At 35.4% G+C, this 21,342-nt stretch overlaps 1 protein-coding gene across 1 annotated transcript in view; it reads right to left on the bottom strand.

Moving 5' to 3' along the window:
- Nucleotides 1-580: 580 nt before the first annotated feature.
- Nucleotides 581-21,342, bottom strand: part of LOC120636280 (leucine-rich repeat and death domain-containing protein 1) — a 38,634-nt gene continuing 17,872 nt past the window's right edge. The window contains exons 2-8 of the mRNA XM_039907692.1: nucleotides 7,910-8,078; nucleotides 6,814-7,020; nucleotides 5,774-5,962; nucleotides 4,687-4,914; nucleotides 3,037-3,258; nucleotides 2,497-2,695; nucleotides 581-1,884 (exon numbers count right to left, since the gene is read on the bottom strand). Of these exons, the coding sequence (XP_039763626.1) occupies nucleotides 1,457-1,884; nucleotides 2,497-2,695; nucleotides 3,037-3,258; nucleotides 4,687-4,914; nucleotides 5,774-5,962; nucleotides 6,814-7,020; nucleotides 7,910-8,078 (1,642 nt within the window). The 3' untranslated portion in view covers nucleotides 581-1,456. The remainder of the gene's footprint in view (nucleotides 1,885-2,496; nucleotides 2,696-3,036; nucleotides 3,259-4,686; nucleotides 4,915-5,773; nucleotides 5,963-6,813; nucleotides 7,021-7,909; nucleotides 8,079-21,342) is intronic.

Here is a 21,342-nt window from a genome sequence, read left to right as displayed (position 1 = left end):
TAATAATAATAGTAGGTACAATCAATAAGATAACTGCTTTTCTAGCTTCGTTTGATAATTGTATCTGCTTACTCATCTTTAAATGAAAACTTTCTGTTGATTTAATTTAAAGGAAAATAACACATACACAAAGTACCTACACACCATTTTTTTCTATTTTACAAAAAAACAGATGAGATAGGTAGGTAGGGTTAATATTTAGTAAACTGTTTCGGACTTATAAATAATAATAATAATAATAATAAATATATTACGACAATACACACATCGCCATCTAGTACCAAAGTAAGCGTAGCTTGTGTTATGGATACTAAGATAACTGATAAATATATTTTTTTTTTAATGAATAATATACATAAATACTTATAATATATAGATAAACACCCAGACACTGAAAAACATTCATGTTCATCACACAAATATTGTCCAGTTGTGGGAATCGAACCCACGGCCTTGGACTCAGGAAGCAGGGTCGCTGCCCACTGCGCCATTCGGCCGTCAAATCTTTTGGTTAGGTCTGTTCTTACATAAGTAAGAACTTTCAAGTGAAGGTGAGAAACTAAGTATTATGAACAACGGCTCTTTCATGTATTATTTATTCCAAACAACAACTACAATCGTTATTTTATCTTCATACAGTGAAATTATAGCTATAATTATAACGGTTTTCCTGTTGGTAGATTATAAGTAAAAGACTATTTTTGTTTAGTATTTTTTTTAGATTACATGTTAATATTGTACTTAGTAGGTATACAATCAATTGAAAGAAATATTTAAAAAAGCGTGTCTGTCTAAAAGATAGATACAATTGAATTAAAAGCATGCGTTTTTGTGTAATTTTATATTACTAAGTATTGCCAGAAGCAAAACATTTCTTCCAGTCCTAGTATACATTAAGACATTTCCCCCGCCATATTGTTAATTGCCAATATAAATTAAATTAATATCTATATTCTACAATTAATAATATTACATTACATAAATAATTTTAGGTAGGTACAACTTTATAGTTTATACATTAGCTGAGAGATTGTTAGAATAATCCACGGATGCGACAATTTTCTACACGTTAATAAAACTTTGCGACACCAATGTTTTGTTTATAACAAATAGTCTAATACACAACATAAGTAATCGAATTTATTGGCTACAAATACATCGGATACACAATCACTCAAACAATCATCGAAAATAAATCATTTATCTACACATTCAGATTCTATATTCTAGGTATAAACTTAGTTATGTGCATCGCTCGTCGCGTTTAAAGACTCCAAATGATAAAAGATGCATTGAATTATGTCTTCTATATACATCGCGAAGGCTTAAACAAGGAATTCCATGCATCCAAACGAAACAGAAGATACTCTGCCCAGGTTAGGTCAGTAAGTTTTCTAAGGCGAAGCACTGAGTTCTTAGACGTCGGCGTGCGGCGGCGCCGGTGAACGACACTCTTTCACTGCGGGGAGGTGTTAAGATCACGAAGACGCAGATGATCCGCGAGAGGGTGAGATTTGTCTCTCCTTTCATCCGGCCATTTGACAACCACGTTAGTGTTTTCCGGGGGCAGCGTAACTGGTGGGTCCACGACGACCGAGATACCGTCTTCGCGCTCCGGCATAACGTGCCCAATTAGCGCGCCGACGCGTTGATACGCAAGCTGGGATGGTATTGTCTCTCGTCCTTCCACGACTTGGACCCCCGTTCCTAGTTGTGTGACGACAAGAACAGGAGTATCGGGAACTATATCATTGAGCGCCCTCATCAGAACGGGCGCCGAAGTTTGTGTAGCGACACAAGTTGATACGCCGCTGAGTCGGGCGTTTAAGCTTCCCAGTATTGTCATCAACTCGTACAAACGCTCGTCGCATAACACAGGATTATCTGAAATAGCATTACTATTAAGTAATAAACATGTAGCTTATAATCGTGTAGTACATTTTTCATGCAAAATATTTATTAACGCGCCGCGCCATAGCATTAAGATCGCCCATCTGTCGTTGTGGCTTTACTTACTTTGTAATCATATTTTGTTGTTGACTATAGTATGTAAATATATTAATTAAAATATTTAGCTATTCACTTTTGTGAAAATGTGATTTGTGATTCCTATTTTTCCCATCACGTATACTATTTCATATTTGATTTAACTATAGAAACTCTATTTTATGTTGTATTTTTACCATATATTTTTTTCCTTTTATTTTACGAGATTAAGGATTTAACAAATTAATGATGTATGATATTTAAAAAAAACAATAATTAATTGACTTAAGAAATTAAGTGCGAGGGTTAAATATTGCTAGAAGTTCGCAAAGCACGCTTTTCATAAAACTATAACATATAGGTTAGTAGGTACATTCGCAATAAGACACAAAAATGTAAATGCTAAAAGCTTGGACAAGATAAAATAAATAGGTACAAAATGCATAACAGGAGATATAAATAGTGTAAGTTATCAGAAATAATGTGGCATTTAGAGTGGGTTAAACCAACCTTGAAGATAAATCTTCAATATACTGGGCACTCCATTGATCGTACATCTTGATTTCGAAACGACTTCATAATTCACTGACTGAATCTTATTATAGGATAGATCGGCCTTGCACAGCGACGGCAGGCCATGAAAATCTTTGTCCAACATGGTTATGTTGTTATGGTGAGCGATAAGTTCCTCAAGCGATGGCAAAAACGTCTGGAAGTAATTCAAAACAAATTGCAATAAAATAAATCAATAGTCTAAACGCAAAAGCATTTAAACTATTAAATAAGTACTCTTTAGATAATTTAACCACTTCTCACTAAACTAGTTACTGTACAAGTCATATCCGCGTGGAATGGCGCCTAGAATGCTAGCTGCATTTCCGCGCTGAAAAGCCAGGCTGATCCTTTCCGCAAAAAATCAGTAAGCTCTTCTTTCACCAAAGAGGCAAATCAACCGCGGTGTAACTTAATTAACGTCTTAACTTAACTTGATTTAATTCGCAAACGATCGCAAGCGAGAATAATTTCACAATACTTCTTAAAAAAACAAACCTTCGAGGTTTCCTCCAAAGTAGTAATATGGTTGTGAGATACATCCAGGTATCTCAGATCTTCTAGGCCGATAAGGTCATCAGGTGATATTTGTTGTATCTGGTTGTTGCTCAAATTCAGCGTTAGGAGTCCACGAAGACCCATCAGCGCTCCGCCCAAGTTCAGAATATGATTGTGATCCAACCGCAACTCTAATACTCTGGTTTCAACATCCACAAGATTCTGTAGCAGGTAAAATTCACAAAATATAAAAATTAAGAATGAATAATCCATGTACCAAAATAAAAATAAATTAAATCTGAAATGTCTCAAAACCATCTCAACGAGGCATTGTGCCAAAGAAGCTGGCTACATTCAGCTTTGGCTCTAGATATTTTTTTTTTATCTTTATTTTTTTTAGGGACTCTTTTCCTCCAAGACATGCCAGCAGCTCTAGGTAGACTCTATAATCCTTTCAGACAAAAAAAGAGAGTCTCCAATCCAAAAGGGATAAATTGGATTAAGAATAAAAAAATAATTCTCTCATCATGATTATCATTCCCAGAGTATTAATGTTCCTTCTCTCTCAAAAGACAGAAAATTTTAAGAGCATAGTCCTACCACGCTGTTTCAATGCGGGTTGGTGGGCTCGTATTTGTGATAATAACCGGGACCGACGGTTTAACGTACTCGCACGGGAGTTGACAACGCCAATTCGCAAACTTCGGATTGTTACTGAGTACTTCTTAACAGAAAATCCTACACAAATCACAATTTTTGAGAGTGATAACTCTGGACCTTTTGAACTGTAGTCGAATATTCTATAATGAATTCGTTTAATTTATTTTTCCTTGCTTGGTCTTGTAAATTTAGTTATGTAGATATTTGAGCCAATGCCCTTTGAAGTGCATAATAAATTCTTGCTGCAAGTCATGAAGTATGCTTAGCTTGATAAAAATAAAGCAACTCACACTCGCGACAATATTGTGTTATACGAGTAGTATATTACGAAACAATACGCTGGTCTTCTAGAATAATCTCGCTCTCGTTTCGGTAGGAGTTATAAGGCATCCTCAGCAGATGTTGTCTTTACTAACCAATATTACAAAGCACACGTGGAATGTGAAAATATTTTGCAAATTCTTTTTGATGTAGCGTATAGACAAAAAGTTATAGGTACCGTAACGGTTTGGCTTGGATCTCGCAGATTATAGCAAATTATAAAATGAAGTTCTGTAAATAGTAATGCTTGTTTACATACAAGGTTTTATTTTTGTAGGTAATACTTTTAAGTGACATCTTTTCATTTGCCTGTTCAAGACATCTTACAATAGATAGATTGATACATTCTTTATTGCACGCAGTTGAGTGCCGCATGTACGCGCTGGTAAGATGTAAGGATAGAATAAGTGAAGAAGATCTAGCAAACCACTCCATAGGAGATATTGTTAGGTTCACAAAAGGGACTGGTAGGTTTCAGGGGGGGATGTTGACGGGACACCAGTAAAACCTGTGTCTCAAACATTGGAAATAGGATGGAATGGTATTTATATAGGACAGACCGTCCGTCTGGCTAAGGCAGGCGTGCCCTTAATAAATACAATACAACATCTTTCCAACATCTGAAAGTATGAATAAATATTAATAACTGCTTATATAAAAATAGGTTACCATATTTCCGGTTATGCTGGTTATTTTGTTGTGAGAGAGATCTATCACAGACAATCGTTTAAGTCCTTTGATATCTTGTAAGGAGAATTCAGTGAGAAAATTGTGAGTTAAATTTAAATAGCGCAAAGATTTCAAATTTCTTAGAGAACCATTCAGAGACCGCAATTGATTATATGCCATATCCAATTCTGATAATATTTCTGTTTCAGCAAACTCATCTTCGGCCAACTGTAAAAAAAGATAAATGAGATTCAAAAACAAAAATTAGTAATGATTCTTCCCTAAAATTATTGTTGATGAAAAATGATTGTTGAAAAAATAAACAGAATGGAATAGAAAAAAGAAAATATTTACTAGGATCAGTAAAAAAAATCAGTACAAAAAATCTTTGGAAACCTGCCCCCCTAAAGTAGGAATTGGGATTGAATAATTGAGATAATGGCTGGTGAACTTTTAATTGAGCATTTTTTACAATGGTGTGTAGAGTGAGAATAGCATGCCGACTTAAACGCAGGTGCATGTTGTTATATGTTTGTGGGTATGTGTGCGTGTGTGTTTGTGTGTATGTGTGATGAAATGATAAACCCTTTACTAAAATTAATGACTTATCCGTGATCGTGCTGAAATCAAAGTTGCCGTCTGTGGAATAATAGATAAATAAATAATTAAGATCTAAATATGTTCATTTTATAATTGAAAAACGATATTTCAAAGAGAATGGTGTATAGATTTAAATTATAGGTTTTGTAAGTTTATGCTAATTTAAACCCATGTTAATACGTTGTCTTATGCCTATTCCAAGGTCCAAGCAGGTTCCAACTCCAGGCTTCATTTAAAACAATCCAATGCTTAAAAACTATAAATAAACTAAAATTATGTTGGTGGATAAAATAACTAACATTTCCAGAGTAGGTAATGCGATATATTTTTCTAAACAAAACTAGGATGGGTCTTTTTCGTGTCGAGCCTGGGTGCAGGCAACATTTTGTCCAATTTACAAAATAGTTTATTTATAAAAAGAGTTGTGAGATGTATGTAATGAGATAGATGGACGCAAAGGCATTTCTCGAAAAGCACAACAACTTACACTTTCAATTTTATTAAACGACAGGCCTATTCTTGTAAGCCTTTTCGACTTTTGCAGCGCTCCGTCTAGTGATTTGATATGATTGTCGTAGAAAAACATGGCTTCCAGCGACGGCATTTGCGTCAAATCTTTCGGCAAATTTTGCAACTCGTTATGGGCAGCGTGTATGAGCGTGATCTTTTTGGCTTTCTGGAAAATATAAATAAAGATTCTATTATTATTTAAATTCATAATGGTATTTCACGGTGTAGACCTGCGCCGCAGAGCACACAGCTTGCAACTATCAAAACGAAGTGTGGAATGCACTATACGTTGCAAGTTTTCCGCAGCGGCGTTTCTCTTCTAGGGTTTCCATTGTAATGAATGTGCTATTGCAAATCTTGTCTCGAACAAATAGTCAAAGACGTTTTTCTGCGGCATGCTCCCGATCAGCAGTGCACACTTTATTCCTTTAATAACTTATTGCGGAAGTTGCGAAACCGTGCGAGAAGTAAACGGGGGGTTGCGGGGTTTCTCACAGAAAATGTATGAACTCTCTTATACAATGTATGGCAGCCAAGATACGATTATAAAGGGGACTCTAATTAAAATATCACAAAAAAGCCGCGGAGGATAGGATCTAAACTTAAAAAACTCCTAGTGCAGAAGCTTCGTAAGCTCATGAACACTGTTCTGCCGATTCCGGGCACACTTCTCATACTTTACTAAGATTTTACGATTTAAAAAACGAACTACCGTAATACGAATATGCAAGCTTATTTTGACCTACACCCGGTTTATGACATTGAGCTGCTCTGATGATAGAGTCAGAAGGGTGGCCACGGGAATTATGTAATAAAATGACTAGACACCATCAATCTTCGGCTTGTTTGTCTTGTTTTGACAGAGGCTTTATAAAACAAAACAAAAAAACATATCTATGACAACTATGTTTAAAAATAACTAAACATATGTTACAAGTGTTTTAATTGTATTTATTTTCAAAGAGTCAACTAACATAGCAGTTTTTAGCCTTAAACTCTATCGCAGTGCGTACTTACCACAGGCAATTCGTTGTCGATAGATTTTAGGTGATTCGCGTTAATGAAAATCCACTCCAAATAATCCAGGTCCCGCAGAGCTCCGTTCAAAGAGCTGAGTTTGTTAATTCCCAAATGAACATGTTTCAATCCCTTCGGAATAGCGTGCTTCTCAATTTTGGATATTTGATTGTCGGCGACCACCAGATGTTCCAATTCTTGAATGTCCTTTAACAAGATACATTTCATGTAAAATAGGTAAACCCTTGATTAGGCTATTTACATAATATGATTTGTTTGCACTTATAATATACCAGCTTCTGTCGACTTCGTCTGCGTGGATTTCAGAATTGTGTCTAAAGCTTCACTCGTTAAGAATTTTAGTCATTTCACGAGAACTATTTGAGAGATCGATGTAGAAAGTAAATGTCATTTTCTATAGCATAGGTGACATGCCTACCAAATTTCAAAGCTGTTATAGCTTGTGAACAATTTTCAATTTTCCCTCGAGAACTACTTAAGAAATCGGGATAAAAGGTGGCCTATGTTCTTTTCCATGTCAAAGGCTGCAATTGACTGAAATTTGGCATGCATGTTACATTTCATCCAAATTCATTCAGCCGTTTTTGCGTGATTGAGTAACAAACATCCCCACTTTAACATTTATAATATTAGTTGGATTTATCATCATCATCGTTATTTAAAGTCGGACTCAAATCACACAGGTAAGAGCAGTCTTGTAGCAGTTGGAACGTGTCCTATAGACGTATGCAGGTTCTAATTTCATTTAGATTTAGTCATTGCATCGGACCTGAATAGGTACTGTGATAAATGCCATAGCACAAAAAGTAATTTTATGTAGCACATATGCACATATGGTTAGAACATCCTGTAAAACCTTACTCAAATACTACATCTTACATCAAATGTGTTCTTAGCAATTATTTGTAATCTCACATACGAATGTTTTGAACGAGTACATTCATATTAAATGCTACGACTTCCGATCGTTGGAAGATGAATGCCGGTGTACGGATCAACCCGTCGTGGTTTTTCTACACCGTCTTTACGTAATAAACTATTTAAATAAATAAATAAATTCCTCGAAAAGCCTTACTTGAAAATCCTCCTCCGTGAGTTTGGTGATCTTGTTCCTGCAGAAGTCAAGGGTCTTGACGTGCGGCATATGTCGGAGTACGTGCCTCGGCATTTCCGTAAACGAGTTATCAGCCAAGCTGAAGTAGTCGAGTAAATCTAGCTTCGTGAAAACGCTCTCCTTCAGATCACTGAAAAGAGGCGATAATTCTTTATTCAAACATTTCCGATGAATATATTTGTAATTAGTAGGTATTAGAGTTTTTGTGACAGAGCTCATCTGTGGAAGTACTTCCACCCTGCTTATATCTGCCTCAGGCAGCGCCACAGACGAAGGGTGTGTTCTTTGAGCCAGCGGAGTGATGCTCTGTTTTTAAGCGAGGGTTACTCCTACCATCGGGTGGGCCATCCGATTGGTCCGTCAAATTTTACTTAAAACATATGAACGTAGTATTTATTCTATCTCTTGACTAATAATAGGGTACAGGGCTCAGGAACACAGGGTACACAGGGTACAGGGCTCGATTCCTGGAAGCTTTACCGACAAAGACGTGCTGCTAAGCGATTTAGTGTGCCGGTGCGATGTCGCGTAGAACCCTATAGGGGTATGACTACCATACTCCTTAACAGGTTCCATCTTAGACTGCATCATCACTTACCAGCAGAAGAGATTGCAGTCAAGGGCTAAGTTGTAGTGGAATAAAAAAAGACTGGAGAAACCTCATCTCCAGTCTTTTCCTACTGAGAACTCTCCTTCTTATCTTTCATGTTGAGAATATGTGACCCTCCAGAATTAAATTTATTTCCAGCCACGTCAATGTTCCTAGCTGCCCTAAGGAGATAAAAAGTACAACCTCGTTCTATATTTCGGGTTGCACTGCATATCAGTTAACACAGCGTCGACCGGCGAAGGATAAAAATAAAACTTTTGTTTAAATATAACTTTTATCGTATACAATGTAACGAGAGACGTATATAATTATTATTATAAAGCATATTTTGTTATGGTTCTTGATAAAATTTATAGTTACCTATTTGTTCTGCTCCTACAGATCACAGTATGTTATCTATTCGAAAATAATATCGGGTTGAGCGAGCTTTGCTCCGAGAGACGAATCCAATTTTCCCGCAGAATGGATTTTAACCTATCAGTTACAGATTTGAAATCAATATTTCGACAGTAAATCTAGCAACGAAAACCCTTACTGTTTGATTGGTATTCATGCATTCATCGTTTTCCCACATTCCTTGCGACTTGCTATTATTTGTAAATAGTTATGTCCTTTATCTCCGACAATATTTATCAGATCTTCATTAAAATTAGACAAAACATGTTTGATATTGATCTTTTTTTATTTGAAAGTGTATATTAATACACTTTCAAATGTTAAAAGAATTATTAAAATCGATTCAAATTTAACAGAGCTATGAAGTAAAATTGATAAAAATTATCATCCCGTTTCCCGGAGGAAACTTACTGTTTATCGGGATAAAAAGTATCCTATATGTTGACCCGGAATATCAGCTACTACTATACCAAATTTTATTTAAATCCGTTTAGTAGTTTTCACGTGATGCCCGGACAGACAGATAGACAGACAAAAATTAAATAAAAATCTGTTTGGACTCAGTATCGATTATACGCAACCAAATTTTCAAAATATATTAAATTTTTATTACAGTTTTATGATAAGTATATATTTATAACAGATTTTCTCTTAATCGTAGTTAATTTTATAAAAGTAACAACAATAATTTGTCAAACACTTATTCTAATTCAAAATGTATTAACCTATTGAATCAGCATTAATATGAGATTATTTTAAATGGGCTTTCAAACTTCAAAAATTTAAACCTACTTAAAAACTTCTAATACATTTCTTTCATATTTATGTAATCCAGAGTACGTATCTGATATTTTAACGTTCATTTCATTAAGATACTAAAGAGGTCCACTCTCGTACGAAATTGAATATCCTATTCTCCTTTCAAGTTGATAAAATTAGCCCCGCAGGTCTAAACTCACCTGCGGTACGATAAATAAATTTGAGTACGTATATGCTAGATTTTCCTTCAGGCACGTATCGTGAATGCCAGACGTATTCAATTACGGGCAAAGGGGAATATGCTTCACAAATTTGCAGTTGAAACTTAATTGTAGCGTATTCGTTCACGTAGACTTTATGCACAGCTATTTGACGATTTATTTAAGCCGGAGTATTACGGTGGGTAGGACTTCGAATCCATTTTCCTGGGGGCGTGTTCAAAACTCCAGCATGCATCTCTAACTTTCAAAGTTAAGTACGTTTTCTGCAATTGAAATATCTTAACAATTATTCATTGTAAAGTCAACATCTCCTGAGTTTCGGAGCGAACGAGAAATTGTAAATTGCACCATAAATATTCTACTGCTTTACGCGGAGTATAGCAAATTAAGCTTGATTTTCATAATATATCATGGATTTCCGCAAAGTAAATTCTTCTATCCAATATTAAAATATCACTTGGTTCAACCGTGTAGGAAAACGTCGTGAGGAGCGCTGCATATATGAGAGACTAGAGTTCTCCATAATGTTCCCAAAGGTGCGTGAAGTACACGAATCCGCAGTCGGCCAGCGTGTAGGACTACGGCCCTAACTCCTTCTCATTGTGTGAGTCACGAGAGAAAAATTATCACTTGCTTTAACGAAGAAGGAAAACATTGCGAGGAAACCTAGCGTGTTAAGTCGACCAATGGCCAGCGTGATTTTCTAATTTTTGATGTGCAATATATTTTGGTCGTCTGCGCAGTACCTAACGACTCTCATGCCATCTCGGAATCGGCATAACGTTCTCTGTTGCCATCTTGGCTCGGGTTATTTACGTATCTTGTATTTATATCCATTATTATTGCAATTCAAAATATAAGAAAAATTGTTATTTTAATTTTTATATTAACTAATTCAATTTAATATTTCTGTTTTTAATTAAAACTTCTGCTTTCAACTTTAATGTTTTACATCTTCCCAGAGTGCCGTTTTTTTTGTAATCTATTCTGTATTTAATTAATTTACCACAGAAATAAGAACATACGGAAACGGTGTATATGAACTAATATTGAAGGGAACAGACGGTTAGTCACTTCATACCATTTCGCAGTTGAAAGTAATTATTATACCTCTTATGTTCTCAACGTTTACCATAAAATGGGAAAACGAGAAAAATTTGTGAGCTAGCAACATTCCGCGGGTGTAAAGCTAGTATGTGCGCGGGGCGTTTCACTGTCTTTGGACACAATGCACTGCATACAATAATGTCTGAATGAGGATTCTGTATGATCTTAATTCTGTGAATGAAGGTAATAATATAAAAATTACAAACTTCAACCTAGGTATTGTTTTACGTATTTTACAATTTTACGTTTAATCAATAAGATATTGCTGTGTTTTGGAGACTTATTTTTTGGTTCCGAATATGCTGTGTTTAATAGACACCAACCAGTTCTGGCTTCGCATATTGACTATCGAGATAGCTGAAGGGTAGCGCTCGGAAGTTGTGAACACGGAAAAATTACACAAACAGGTGTAAGTGCAAGGCGACTGGCATCAATTGTGCATATAATGCCTTAGTAAACACAAATGCGAGGTCAACGTGCCGGGGTTATCGTAGCAGGGGCGGCGCCAAACGGTCGCTTGTACAGCGCACACGCACTACTAAGTTAGTGACGCTGCAATTTGCAAAAATGCAACTACACTAATATTTGTCGAGTTGCAAGTGCCGGTGACGTAGCTGCTCTTACGGGCCTTCTATCTCAGCCGACAACAGAAGGTTTCCGGTCTTTCGTTATGATATTTTTGAGCAGGCAGCAACAGGTTGATATTTTTGGTAGCAGGCATCATTTTAATTATTATGTTTTGATATCTATGTTACTTAAGGGATAATGAGGCTGGCAGTGGCGAGCATAGAGGGTATGCACAGGGTATGCAGATTATATAAAATGAAGAAAGTCCCCAGTACGAGTTATAATTACTTAAGAGTAGGCTTTTTATAACTTTTACGATGCACATCCTTAAGTTTTTTATAACCCGTACTGGAGATTTTCTTAGTTTTATATCATCTGCATACCCTGTGCATACCCTCTATGCACGCCACAGCACGGCTAGCATGGGCAGGAGACAATTATATCCCCGGGGAAAGGATATAAATATATCTCCTCCCACAGCTTTATAAACTCTCAGAGTACCTACTGGCGCACAAGTGGAAATAATATACAAATAATATATGTGTATTAAAAACCGGGGGTAAACTTCGCCTAGGTATTCCATGTTCCATTGGTTTAGCAAGTGGGTTGTCAGGGATATAATCGGGGGATATCATTTTTATATCCCGCCCGTGCTAGCCCTGCTGGCATATCCTTGTTGGATAAAAGTCACTAATAAAGAAATAATAAAAAATGTGAGAAAGTGTCAAGTGATTAGTTAAATGATCCGTATGAACGGATACACATTTATGTTTGTCACTTGACATGTTTACTTAATCACTTGTCACCTGCTTCGATCAATAATGTACATAACAAAGGACTTTCAGCTAGTTCTATGTCATCAGAGACAGCATTTCGTATACTAACTCCGTAATTATCCTTTGCTTTTCTTGTGATAAACGATACCTACGCTGCTAGTTTCAATATTTCTAGTATCTATTGAATGAGTTTTATTGAAATTTCACCCAATCCCTTAGCTTCGATTGAGATTTCCGTGAGTTCATCAGTTATATTCTTGAAATTTATTATTATTATTGATATTGTCATAAACATGTAAAGTATGTAAACTGAATATATCTCATATTATGCAGTCCCATAGGAAATCTAGCAGTAAAAGCGACGAAACCGTTATTTATTTTTATTCATAGTTATTTGTCGAATAAATGTCTTTTAAATGAATTAAATATAACTTACTATATTTCTAACTTAGAATTGAAAATTGTTAAACGAGATGCGGGTGAACTTCATTGGCACCGGAGAATTTTGTACCTATCTACGAACGTAGCAATGACGTGTATAGTTTAAGCTGAGTGGGTGGTTTTCATAAAGTTTTTGTAACTTACTTTCATAAATAAATAAATGAATAAATAAACTACGACAATACACACATCGCAATACAGCCCCAAAGTAAGCATAACTTGTGTTATGGGTACTAAGATGACTGATGAAAAATTTTATGAATAATATACATAAATACTTATAAACATTCAGACACGGAAAAATATTAATGTTCATCACACAAACAATTTTCAGTTGTAGGAATCGAACCCACGGCCTTGTACTCAGGAAGCATGGTCGCTGCTAACTGCTGTGTCGTCAAAGTAAAATTGACCTAATATCGCCTGTCTTGAGGTCGCGACCACTGTACTTTTGTTTTACAAAAGTTCTGTCAATAGTTCTGTAATTAAGTTTACATGACGTTTTGTAATTGACGTGCATAACAGTCCATGTTTTGGTGTGTGTGCTATGTTTAAATCGTGTAATATGCATGTTGTTAGTGCTCTTAATAAAAAAAATAGCCCTAGCTAAAGAATTGTTGACAAAATTGAGCTTTAATTCAATGTGAATAAATAGATTTTACTTCGATGTTCAAGTCATTCCATACTCGAAAACGACTCATCGAATGCGAGCGAGCAAACTTGTGGATACTAAAGCTACAGATATTTTATTGTAACGAATTCAAGGGAGTCCGTTAGTATATTATAATCACATTTAAAACAATAATCATAACATTTTTACATACCCAAATAAAGAATCTTTTATTTCCCCTATGCATTTTTATTTTGCTTTGTGAGATACAAATAAAATAGGATGCAAGGATTAAATTAAAAAAGGCCTAAAACGCCTAAAAGCCCAATCAAAGAAGATACCTAGGCATACATCTACCTTTCACCAAATTTACCTAAATTTCGAATAAAAAAGTTACAACGTTGAAATATGAACGAAAACTGTAGTTTCGAAAAACTTTTCGATCAGAATGTTAGCTGAAATAATCAACAACAGGCAAAGTTAAAAGTTTCCTACAGCTTCGTTTCGCTGTTACCAGCTTTTATTTAACTTGCGTTGTTCCGACGTCTATCCGAATCATAATTGGTTTTTTGAGCGTTTGATCGCATCCGATCGTACATTTTCACTCCACGTGTTTTGATTTCAGTATCGGATCGTTATTATAATGTAGACTTATTAAGTTAATCATCCAAACACTATTAAAATTCCAATGCTAAGTTTTAATTATTAAAAGTATGGCAAACATGACACAACATGATTTATGATCTGTCTACAAAGATATAAAATCGAGTTTTGTGGGTCATGCATATGACCCCCCCTGGGAGACAATTATATCCCCGGGGAAAGGATCAAAAATTGATCTTCTCCCACAGCTGTCCGAGAGAGTTGATACAACTGGCGCACAAGTGGAAATAATATCCAAATAATATGTGTAATAATAAACGAGGGCAAACTTCTCCTATTTCATTTTCCCGTGCTTTAACGGGTTAACCATATCCCTTGTCAGGAGATAATCGGGGATATAATTTTTGTCTTCTGTCCGTGCTAGCCAGGTGCCGCCCTATAGTTACGCCGGCAACCACACCCTTCAGATTCAACATGCCAAGGGTATAGACTATGTATCTATCTATGGTTAGCAACGCGCTGAAGGCGCTCATCTTATATATGTTTTTTGTATTCAATTAAACCTATATCCCACCATTGCAACTATGCTGCTTACCAAAAGAAATAAGCGTGACGATAGTACCTACAGCCGTGGCGGGAGCTCTGACCAAAGACTCCACTGCTACTAAAATTTTGCAATGATGGGTACTACTAGACCTTCCTACTTCTTCTTCCCTTCGAGTTTGGAGATAAGGAGTATATTTGTGTTTGCAGAGCTTAGTATGCAGTTCTGAGAATATTCAAGATTACTTCTTTATGTGCATATATAGAAGTAATGCACATACTCGTTCGAAGCTACATATAATCAAGGATGCCCCAATAAAAAATTGGAAAATCCCTCCATTAATATATTTGCTTAACAAATTATTGTTAATTATTTAGTAGTCTTATGTTATGGCCTTTATGGTCAAGAACTATGAGGCCTCTTAGAATCTGAGAAGGATAAGTTATAATCGGGTGTATAGTCATGTTAATAAAATAGATAGATATATATAGTACACACATACATACATGCCCTGTATTGCAGACGAATTCAAAAAAAACAACACTAAATACAGCAAAATAATACTTTCACAAACATAGTTATGCAAAGGCAGTCCTATTGCCAGAGCAATTTTTTCAGACAACCCTTATTAGCTAAGTTATTCAAAAATTAAAGAGTAGTGGCGCATAATACAAAAAATATTTTGTATTATCATCGATAACATAAGCATTAGCGTCGAACTCTAAATAAATAATCTTTTGTTTATGTCGTTTATTCTTTTTAGAAAGCTTTTAGCAGAGCGCTCGACATGAGGTAAATCTTATTAATTCTGCTCGCAGGTGAATCGCACAGGATTTATTTTATGTTCTTTGTCTTAATGCACTCTTATGAATACTATTAAATACCAGTATATTAATATACTATTAAATTAAAGTTGCTTTCCAATGCAATTCTAGAATAAGCGGAGTATTCGTCGGATGCTCATAATTCAATTTCATATTACAAAGCATAGCGAGCTATGAATTTCAGTTTACCGTTACAATCTACTTTAGCGTTTTGAATATACTTACATGCCTTACCTTTATGAAACAGGTTTTTTTATAAGACATTTTTAAAAGATTAAATACATATATAAGTCGATAAATACTCGTACATATAGAAAAACATGTCAGAATGTCCATTTACTTGTTTTGATAAATTTTATAACGTTTTTTTGTTTGAAATATTTTAGCGCCATTTCAAAAACCTTCTTAACACTATAAAGTATTGTTTTTTTTATATTTGCACAGTTTAGAAAAACCTGCCAAGTTCTAGTCTGTTTCTTTTACGAACGTTGCGGTACCATTATCTGTAAAAACGACAATAAAATCGCGTTTGTTGTATGGGACCCCTTAAATATTTATTTTATTCTTATTTCATTATCTGTGAAAATTTCAACTGCATTACTATCACGCTTCATGAGATAAAGCCTGGTGACAAATGACAAACGGACAGATGGACGGAAATTAACTATCAGGTAGAATGGCATCCAGGGGCTAACGTGGAATTTAATAAAGCGTATTGCGAATATCATGAGAGTAAGTGAAGTGGATTACAATATCGGATATTCGACGTGTAGATATGTATCGAGAATTTATTATTTCATTCCACTGAACTCGAAGCGCCTGTTCAAAGTATTCAAATAATAAATCCATAAATCTTGCACAAATCACATAAACAAGCTGTTTTAATTCACTTGTGAGCATGCATTGACATGCATTACATAGCATGTTTAAATGATTGGTGTTTTTGTAACTTTTGAACCAATTCTTGTTATCTGAATTGCTTTTATTTGGTAAATCTGTATAAAACCGAGAGCAATATAATATCTATCGAACTAACTTTGTTGCGGGCTTGTTTGATCAACCCTGGTGGCAGCAGTATGTAGCGTTCCACCTGACACACACACACAGGTGTGACACGACATTATTATAACATTTTTTATTAAATTTAATACTGATACAAATGCTATAAATTTTCACAACTTTGTGACAATAAAGATTATTTCTTTGTCTTTTCCTTCCTTTCCTGTCAAAATTGCTCTTCCTATTAAAATTGTGTATAGGTGCTCAATTTTATTGTGGTACCCAATAGCTTTAAATGAATAAATAATAAATAAATATACTACGGCAATACACACATCGCAATACAGCCCCAAAGTAAGCATAGCTTGTGTTATGGGTACTAAGACAGCTGATGAATATTTTCATGAATATAATACACATAAATACTTATAATATACAGATAGACACCCAACACTGAAAAACATTCATGTTCATCACACAAACATTGTCTAGTTGTGGGAATCGAACCCACAGCCTTGGACTCAGAAACCAGGGTCGCTGCCCAATTCGCCAATCGGCCGTTCTGTCAAATGTAAAGATTGTTATGGTAGTAGAAAAAAGGGTAATATGAAACAATTCACACACACGTTTTTACGCAGACTTGGGTTTGTCAAAATATATATAACTCAGCCTACCTACGTTAGAGCAATATAATAAAGCTGAAAAGTTCCTTTTTTTTGTTTGAACGCCCTAATCCCTGGTACTACCAGTCAGATTTAAAAAATCCATTATGCTTCCAACATAGAGCATTTTTTTCCAGTTTATGAATATCAAATAAAAACGAAGCGAACATACACGTGCACATATTGATTGTCATCAACATCAGGGTACTGTAGTCACCCTTAGTACGAGATCATGCAACGACGCTCGATGAATTTAGAGTTAAACACAACCAGTTAATATAGAAATAAATGATATACAAACTAAAAAGTAAAAAAAAATGTGTGTATTGGTGTACACACTTGAAACTTCTTTATGACACTTTTTTTTTTAATTTTGTTTAAAGAAATAATTTTTTTTTTTGGGAAAAAAACTTAAAAGTTTTTTTCTATTTTTATTTTAGTAGGATATATCACACTCTGTCTACACCGATATTACTTAACTTCGGTGATCGGACGATAACCGGTGTATTCAACAGAACATGACGATCTGTCAGATAATATACACACAAGGCATATTTAGCGGAACACAAAAAAAAAGGAGACGTATAAGGTTGCTGGCTGGTTTATACATTTAATTTTAAAAGAAATATTTTCAAATTAAGAAAACAACTGAACTTTTATGCAATTGTTTTAATTTTATTCAAATACACCTTATCTGTAGCGAATTTCGAGTATTCCTTCCTTCTGAGTTTGATTTAAAATTTCATTGAAATACTGTTTTTTGTTATTTTTAATCGCTTATCTATCTGGTCTGAATTATGCCTTAGCCCCAACGTAGATTGCCAGGGCACTCGAAATGCGAAGAAATGGTCATACCTACAGCGTGATATCCAGAGATCTTCGTCAACCAGTTGCAACGATCCATCGCAGTATCCAACGGTTCAGGGAGACTTATGTGAGAAGAGCAGGACAAGGCAGATAAAGACGCACTTCGAGAAGGGATGATCGTTTCATTCGGCTTCGTGTACGTAGCCCCGTTTGACGGCCGCCCAAGCCCGACATGAGTTAGCAGTGCGGGGTGTAACCGTAAGTGAGCGTACGGTACGAAGAAGGTCCGAAGAAGCTGGTTTGGTAAGCACAAAACCCTTGGACACACCCAAAAGGTGTGTCTAAGGCTCGAAAATCATCGTAGAAACAGGTTAACTTTTGCTCAGGAACATCGACTTTCGAACGCGGACCAATTTAGTAAGGTATTGTTTAGGAATGAGTGCAGAATTCTCTTAAATCAAATTGACATTCAGACAAATTTTGAAACTACAGTTGCATACGGTGGTGGATCAATAATGGTTTGGGCGGGCATTTGTTTAAGAGCTCGCACAGACTTGGTTTGACAGACAGTGTGTTTTGTAGTGATTGACAGAGGGATTCTGACTGCAGACCGCTATATCAGAGAAGTTTCAGAAGAAAATGTCGTACCGTTTGCCCCATACATCGGTGACGATTTTGTTTTTATGTAGGATAATGCTGGGTCGCATAACGCTCGGGTAACTCAAGCTTATCTTAATGATAAGAAAATTACTGTTATGGAGTGGCCGGCGAGATCACCGGATAAAAAAAAAAAAGAAGAGTAAGTTTTCACAGCGGTTGCACCTCCTCTCGTTAAAAGTGCACCTCTCCAATATCAGAGGAGTGCACTCTAATCTCCTTGCAGTCCACCACCATCTGGAGACTGAGAGGCCGCATTTACTCTTCTTGACGGAGACGCAAATCGGAAGACCAGCGGATATAGCATACCTGCAGTACCCCGGATACACGCTTGAGCATAACTTTAAATCACGTGCGGGGGTATGTTTGTTTGCAAGAAATGATATCTGCTGTCGGCGTCTTCGCAACTTGGAGGTACCCGACTTATCTATCTTGTGGTGCTTATTGGATACGGGCATGGAGCAGATCATTTAAGCGCTTCGCATCTTTGAATAGAATAGAATAGAAAAACTTTATTGCAACACAACAAAAAAAAAGGAAAATACAAGGAAAACAGTAATAGTACTTAGTGCTAGGGTGCAAAGGCGGCCTTATCACTAAAAGTGATCTTTTAAAGGCAACCTGAGCGTACGAAGCCGATAAAAGAGTGGAAAATGGATGGTGCATAAAGTAAGTTACAAAAAAAAACAAAAAAAAAAAGAAATGTTATATAAACTTACATGAACATACATACTACATTTACATATTAACTACACAAATACCAACATAAATTTATATATACTATGATAGATATATGTGATATATATTTATGCTATTATAAACTTACATACTACTCAATTACATAGATAAGTAATAATTCTTTAAGCGATGTTTAAACAGGTGAATGGTTTCGGAATGACGTATTTCCCAGGGGATCTTAGTTTCTAATTCGCACCGCTAGGATCTGGAATGCTCTTCCAGCTTCCATTTTCCCCAGTTCTTACAACATTAGTACCTTCAAATCAAGAGTGAATAGGCATCTTCTAGGCAAGCGCGCTCCACCTTAGGCTGCATCATCGCTTACCATCAGGTGTGATTGCAGTCAAGCGCTCGTCTATAAATATAACAAAAAAAAAAAAAAAAAAAAAAGGATATGAACCCAATAGAGCACTTTTGGGACTTGCTGAAAAGAAAAGTTAAGTCCAGTATTCCAGCACCTGCCAACGTGGGTAAACTGCGAATTGCCGTAGTTGAGGAATGGCGGAGACTATGCCAGGAGACCATCGATAACATCATTCTCAGTATGCCTAGACGGGTAGAAACATTAATAAGAGCACGTGGAGGAAATACGCGATATTAATCACATGCATAATTAAATTAATTGTTATTTTAATATTATTTTTCACTTTTCCCGGTTACATGAGAAGTTCCATAACGTAAATTTTTCACAAATAGCCTTTACTCGCAAAATCTGTTCTTAATGTGATCTCATTTTAAGTAAAACTAATGAAAATTGAAATAACAAATAAATGTAATTTGATTTAAAATAAAACGATATTTTAATTATGGACCTTTTTTTGTATTCCGCTAAATATGCCGTGTTAACAAAGATAATGCTGTATACACTTATAATTGATTATTTTAGTGGCACTAGACAGAATTTGTAATTCTAACACATAATTTGATGTTTTTATGAATGTGGTTACAATTAATTGCTTGTGTGTCTTATGAATGAATAAAAAATAAAATAATATAAATACCCAACCATGGCAGCGTTAAGCGTTTAACGCAACCTTGTTAGAAGTCGCATTAGAAGCTCCACATCAAAAAATATTACTATAAATCAAGCTTGAATACTAAGTGCTTATTTACTTTTACTGGCTTTCGGTTGCGAAAATTTTTGCAACTACTACTAACTTTGACAGAAAATGTGGGTGTACCCCGGTCCCCGACAAACATGAATACAATTACGTTACCCTTTTGAGTGTTAATGCGTAAACAATGCATATTTATGCCATAGCTGAAATCGTGGTTGATTGTCATTTTTTAATAGTTCCGTTTTCATTCTCCAAAGCTCTTTATCAGATCTATCTGAAATTTAAATAGGACTATTTCATAAAAATAAACTAAGTAATTTCTCAAATAAAGTTCAACAAACGTTAATAAAAGGGTTCATTATTTGATTGTGCATTAATAAGTAGCTTATCATCCAAGCTACTAATTAAATTAATTAATTTATAATCAGGTGTACACATAGTTCAAGAATAAAGCATTGTTATAAACTAAAGGGCACGTGTAAGATTTATCTCGTAAATAACGTGTTTCATTTTTAAACTTCATTTGTTATAAATAGTTACTTTATTATACATTTTTCTTATATTTTGAAAATTAAGCTTAATTTAGTAGTTGGTAGTCCGTGAAAACCAGGAGAATCTGTATGGTGTTATTTATGTGGTTTAGAAAACTTTTCACGAACAATTATTTATTGTAAAGCCAACATCTCCTAAGGATGCTCCGATGTCGGAGCGAAACGTGCGTAACGAGCAGGTACATTGCCGAAAATCTGTTTGGTGTGTATAAAGACTGAAATAATGATAAATTACACCATACAGATTCTCCTGCTATTCGCGGAGTAAATTAAGCTTAATTTTTTTTGTATGCCACGGAATTCCGCAAAATAACGCCTGCTCCTATCAAATATTTTTCTTATAAAATGCACCGTTATTCTGTACCTTTTTTTATAGTATAAACTGACCCACCTGCGGAAGGACAGTAGCTCATAACCACCTTTAAAGTTGTAACGGAGTCAACGGGAGAATGGGGCGAGCGTGA

Source organism: Pararge aegeria, chromosome Z (assembly GCF_905163445.1).
Source record: "Pararge aegeria chromosome Z, ilParAegt1.1, whole genome shotgun sequence".
Classification (NCBI taxonomy): Eukaryota; Metazoa; Arthropoda; class Insecta; order Lepidoptera; family Nymphalidae; genus Pararge; species Pararge aegeria.
The sequence above is the reverse complement of the archived record's forward strand: the minus strand, read 5'-3'. Positions and strand labels throughout refer to the sequence as shown.